The 6,000-nt window shown below is 46.0% G+C and overlaps 1 protein-coding gene across 4 annotated transcripts in view; it reads right to left on the bottom strand.

The window, feature by feature from the left end:
• Window positions 1–906: 906 nt before the first annotated feature.
• IL12RB2 (interleukin 12 receptor subunit beta 2) overlaps window positions 907–6,000 on the bottom strand; it is a 91,969-nt gene continuing 86,875 nt past the window's right edge. For 3 of the 4 annotated variants that reach the window (XR_003115912.1, XM_025358997.1, XM_025359006.1), the window contains one exon: window positions 907–1,690. Coding sequence is in view for 3 of the 4 variants with exons in the window: in XM_025358997.1 (XP_025214782.1) it covers window positions 1,148–1,690 (543 nt within the window). In the remaining variant the exon portion in view is untranslated. The remainder of the gene's footprint in view (window positions 1,691–6,000) is intronic. The other variant, XM_025359022.1, reaches the window with a different exon arrangement.

Here is a 6,000-nt window from a genome sequence, read left to right as displayed (position 1 = left end):
TGGTACTATGGTGAGTTTACGGTAGGTCTTCACTATCCAGATGCCCTTGATTTGCTGGAAGAGGATGAAGCCAAAATAAAACAATAAACCAGCAAAACTAGGAAAAAGGCACAAAAACAGAGTCTTGCTCTGTTGCTCAGGCTGGAGTGCAGTGGCGGGATCTCGGCTCACTGCAAGCCCCACCTCCCGGGTTCATGCCATTCTCCTGCCTCAGCCTCCTGAGTAGCTGGGACTACAGGTACCTGCCATCATGCCCTAATTTTTTTTTTTTTTTTTTTTGTATTTTTAGTAGAGACAGGATTTCACCATATTAATCAGGATGGTCTTGATCTCCTGACCTTGTGATCCGCCTGCCTCGGCTGGGATTACAGGCGTGAGCCACCGCACCCAGCTGGAAAAAGGTACATTCTTAGACTTCTACAAATAAGACCAGTCATGATCACCTTGGGGGCCCTTTTACATTGGTGTTTACCAGTGTCTTTTATGTCTTCATCTGTAGAACTACGTTGATTTGTTTTGAAGGCTCTTAATAATCTAGGAGCCATCTAGAACTGTGCTCTCCAATACAGTAGCCAGTAGCCATGCGTGGTGATTTAAATTTACAATCAAAATTTAATTCCTCAGTCAGGCTAAACACATTCCAAGTGATTAACAGCCAATGTGCCTAGTGTCTAATGTATTGGACAGTGAGTGCAGAGGTAACATTTCCATCATCTCAGGAAGTTCTGTCAAACAGTACTGATCTGTTGTGTACAGCCTGCTGTGTAGCGGGTGCTTTAGAAATAGTCATTGCATGAATGGTCCTCTAGACTGTATGCCACTACTAAGAGCTGTGGTTTCTACTCTCCTCCTCATTTCCCTTTCTGGCCAGCATACCAAGAAATTTACTAGGAATTCACATTGGAGTCTAGGTCCACACAGTGAAGGATGTCATCTTAAGGCCCTGGGAAAGGCAAGATGAGGCATCTGGGTGAAGACCAACTCCCAGTTCCTAAGACTCCCCCAGAGCTGGCTTGACTGTCCTCTAGCTGCAGCCAGACTGATGGCGGTACCCAGAGATGACAGCCGCTGGAGCAGGGGCCGGGGGAATTGGGACAGGCTGTGCTGGTTGGGGGCACACTGACTTTAAAGCTCCAAGCCTCACCACTCAGAGCATGAGGGAGTCACACCTCATCTTTAACTGATCCAGAGTCAGCTTATCACCATAGGAGAAGGTGAGTGGGTGAAGAGAACTTGAGGGGAAAACAGAAAGGGAGATGTGCTGAGGCTCCAGTTCTTCCAGAGAGTCAGTGAGAGGCACCTCATGTGAGGGGAGGTCATCTATGTTGGAGGGTAAGTAGCCATCGTGGGTGGGAAGGTTGCCCGCTGAGAGCACCGTCCAGGGACTGGCTGGGTTTTCTGGCTTTGGGTAGGAACCCCTGCTCTCCAGCACCTTGTACAGATCCACCAGTTGTCTGCTCTCAGCTGGGAGAGCTCTTGGAGGTGGTGGGCTTGAGGCACTGTGCATCATGTCTTTCTCTGAGGCCTGGTGACCTTGGATTCCTTTTCCCCTTTGTGGCCAGTTGGAGCAGTGGGGACGTCTGACAATTGGGGTCACTTGATGAAGGACTTCACTGATGACCAGGGGTTCAGGATCTTCAGGCATGGACCAGTCTATCAGGAGCCTGTCCAAGGGCAGCTGTGTCTTCTCCTGAGCAAAAGGAGGAGGAAGAGGCTCACACTGCTGTAGAAGCGACCTTAACAACCTATTTCTCCAGGGTTCCCAAAGGCCTCACAACCTGCACTGTCTCCTCAGCCCTGGCTGCAACATGGTGGGCACTGGAGTTTGCGAGGTAAGATAAATAGTTAACATTGTTGGGGAGGCAGAGGGGCAGGAGCCGGAGACTCCTCTCAACCCCCAGCCAGTGAGTGATTCACTACCCTGCTCAACCTTCAACCTGTCTCTCTCTTTTCTCTTTTCTTTTCTTTTCTTTCTTTCTCTGTTTCTCTTTCTCTCTCTCTCTCTTTCTTTCTGTCTTATTTTTTTTTTTTTTTTTTGAGACCAAGTCTCCTTCTGTCACCCAGGCTCGAGCTCAGTGGCCCAATTTTGGCTCCCTGTAACCTCCACCTCCCAGGTTCAAGCAATTCTCTTGCCTCAGCCTCCCGAGTGGCTGGGATTATAGGTGTGTGCCACCACGCCTGGCTAATTGTATATTTTTGGTAGAGACAGGGTTTCACCATGTTGGCCAGGCTGGTCTCAAACTCCTGACCTCAAGTGATCTGCCCACCTCAGCCTCCCAAAGTGCTGGGATTACAGGCATGAGCCACCACGCCTAGCCCCATTTCTAATGTGAACCAAGCTGTACTATCTGCTTTTCCTCAAGGACAGAGGTCACTGGATATGCAAAGGAAAGGCTGAGACTGCTTCTGTCTTGGGGAAGAAGCAATGAAGCCTTTAGGGTCACACTAAACAGGTGATGAAGGGACACAAGAGCTGAGTCCTGAGAGACGTGTGGTATTTTCCAGGTAGGGAGGTGCTGGCAAGGAGGACTGGTGTATTTTGGAACCTGCTAGTTATTTCTTATGACTGGTAACCCGAGACTTCAGAAATAGGAGGCGGTCACATCACACAGGGCCTTTTAAGTGACGCAAGGGTGTTTGTGCCTTGAGAGAACTACTGAAAGGTTTCAGGCAAGGTAGTATTCCTTGTCAGATCTGCTTTTAAGAAAGACAACTTTGGAGTAACATTTTTAGAAGAAATTTTCATCTTTTTTTTGCCTTTAGCTAATTGTGTTTGTAACAGACAAAATTAGCTTATACTTTTTAAAATTAATTAATTATCTCACTTATTTTCTCTTAGCATTCTGCCAGTGACCAGCTCTTCAATGTCCTATCTCTTTCCTTTCCGAACTTGCTGCCAATTCCTGAGTCCAAGTCCTTGGCACTTTCCTATTAACACTTCTTAAAAACTGGGCTTTAATTGGGGTCTCTTTGCCTCCTAGAAACAATCCTACATACTGGTTGTCTGATCTTTCCCAAGCAGAGGTCCACAGCCTCTACTGACTTGGCTTCCATGTACAGTCAAGATTCCAGCATTGGCCTGGCAATTGGTTCCTGCCCTTCCTCCACCTCCCTGTCTTTCTCTTCAGAAGCTGCTCTTTCAGCCACTGTCCCAGTCTTACTAATCACGCCCTTCTCTCAGTGCCCCACACACTTTTGCTTCCACCGCCAGCCTTCACCCTGCTTGTGTGTGCCTCCCACTGTCCCATGCTTGGTGCCTTCTCTTTCCATGAGGCCCCTGGTGACTGTTCCTTCCCCTGGATGCCTATTCAATGAAGAAACCACCGTTAGGTTCTTGGCATGTGATGTTTTGTGCTGTCACTTTTTTTAAATGTCTGTAAGCTATGTGTGCACAGGGACCATGTCTTACAGGAGGAGTAGGATGACAAAAAATAGCCATGGGACAAGGCACACCCTGGGGACTAGTCCCAACTCTGACACCATATCCTGGGGAAAACCAGTCTACAGTGGTCTACTGAGGCCTCTCTAGGGCCTCAGTTCTCCGATTTGTCCAATGACAAGTTGCGCAAGAGGGGTTTGGTCTGGATCTTCTTCTGACATCCCCTCCCTTGCCTTGGACATGGCAAGTGTCAGGAAAGTGAACAATAGCAGTGTCTCAGAACAGATTTCCACAAAGGGCCCTGCCAAGCTAGAGGATGTGTGTATGTGTTTCACTTTAGGGAAGCTGCTCTTTTCTGATCACTACCCAAACTGGCCCTGGCATGTTGGTCTGGCTCGGAACACAGCTGGCAGCTCTGGGAAGCTGAGCTGCCAAAGTGCTGCTACCACAGATGTGGGAGAGAGTACACCCTGTGTGGAAATGGCTTGTCGTTTTCACAAGGTGAGGTGTTTGCTCTGCTGTCAGGAGAGCAACAGCAACACTGAGAGGCCGCTTCTCACGGCTTTTACAAAGCGGGCCCTCTGGCTGCCAAGTCCTCGGGGGCAGGCCTCTTAAACCACTATCAGTTCAGGAACCTCATGGACACTATTTTAAGCTTTTACAAGTTGGATAACACTCCAGCAATCCCCTTTATGATTTGGCCTTTTCCTTCAGAGCTTTAGGGCACATGGTTTTGCAGCCATATCTTAAGAAACAGTAGGGGAGGGAAGGCCTGAGAGCTCAAAGCACATTTGCTAGAAGGGGAGGACACACTATTGTGTTTCTGTTGTCTGCCTCTGCCTAGCACCCAGAGAGCAGTTTGCTTTCTAAAAACAGTCCACCTCCTTCAAGGGTCAAGCCACATGGGGTTCTAAGGCCATCTCAAGGCCTTCACCCTGGAGGCCATATTTAAGCTGCTTAATTTAAAAAATTTTCTAATTCACTGGTTATTTTTGCAAAAAAATTATATGCACATAGTGTTCTTAAGACATTCTAGGCCAGGTGTGGTGGCTCATGCCTGTAATCCCAACACTTTGGGAGACTGAGGCGGGTGGATCACTTGAGGTCAGGAGTTCAAGACCAGCCTGGCCAACATGGTGAAACCCCATCTCTACTAAAAATACAAAAATTAGCTGGGCGTGGTGGCAGGTGCCTGTAATCCCAGCTACTTGGGAGGCTGAGGCAGGAGAATCGCTTGGACCTGGGAGGCGTAGGTTGCACTGAGCCGAGATCATACCATTGCATTTCAGCTTGGGCAACAGAGCAAGACTCTGTGTCAAAAAAGAAAAAAAAGATATCTAAAAGTTCAAAGGGACTATGTAATGAAAATTAAGTGGCTCTCATACTCTCCACCCTCTCCCTGGAGGCAACCACCATTCTCTGTTTCATATGTATCATAGTGGGCTTCCAGAAATATCCTGTGCCCATGCTGCAGATGTATAAGTGTATATAAAATCGCCCTCATTTTTATATAAATGAACCCACTTTAGACAATTGTGATAAATATTGCTCTTTTTACTTTTAAGTGTCTTGGAGATCTTTAGGCACATATAGATCTATCTCATTTTTTAAGTATTTGCCTAATACCCTATTGTACAGATGTACCCAAAATGTTTAATTTGTCCCCGGTGCACTTTTACATTCTGCCCAAGTTTTTGCTTCTATTTATAATGCTTCAATGAACGCGCTTATGCTACACAACTTTGGGCATATGTATACCAATTTCTATCACCTTCCTTCTGTCTTACTTTCTCTAATAAATCTCTTCAGCTCAGAGGTGTAGACTGCTAGAAACACTCTCCTCATCCCGTGTTTAAAGATCCTTTAAAATGTATAATGCAATGATGAGCAGCACATCCTACTTGGATATGAGTCCAGGATCCACCATTTACTCGCTGACTAACATTGGGCAAGTTAGTCCTCTGTGCCTCAGTTTCCTCATGTGGAAAATGAAGATAATAATCATACAATCTCATGCCAGGCATGGTGGCTCACGCCTATAATCCCAGCACTTTGGGAGGCCGAGGCGGGCGGATCACGAGGTCAGGAGATCGAGACCATCCTGGCTAACATGGTGAAAACCCATCTCTACTAAAAATACAAAAAAAAAATTTAGGCAGGCGTGGTGGCGGGCACCTGTAGTCCCAGCTACTCGGGAAGCTGAGGCAGGAGAATGGCGTGAACCCAGAAGGCGGAGCTTGCAGTGAGCCGAGATTGCACCACTGCACTCTGTTGCTCTGGGCAACAGAGCAAGACTCCGTCTCAAAAAAAAAAAAAAAAAATCATACGACCTCATAAAGATGTTTATGGGTTAAATGTTAACATATGAAAATGTTTTCAAAAGTTCCTGGTACATATAAGGTAATATATCTAAATTATAATAATGTGTAATATAATTATATAATTATTATATGACAGAATATATAAAATATATAAATATATAACCTGTACATTATATATCTAAAATAGTGATAACAGCAGTTTGTGTGTGTGTATATACATATATATATACACACATATATATATTTTTATATATATATATATACACAAACTGCTGTTACTGTCACTATTTTTGCTGTTGT

Source organism: Theropithecus gelada, chromosome 1 (assembly GCF_003255815.1).
Source record: "Theropithecus gelada isolate Dixy chromosome 1, Tgel_1.0, whole genome shotgun sequence".
Taxonomy (NCBI): domain Eukaryota; kingdom Metazoa; phylum Chordata; class Mammalia; order Primates; family Cercopithecidae; genus Theropithecus; species Theropithecus gelada.
The sequence above is the reverse complement of the archived record's forward strand: the minus strand, read 5'-3'. Positions and strand labels throughout refer to the sequence as shown.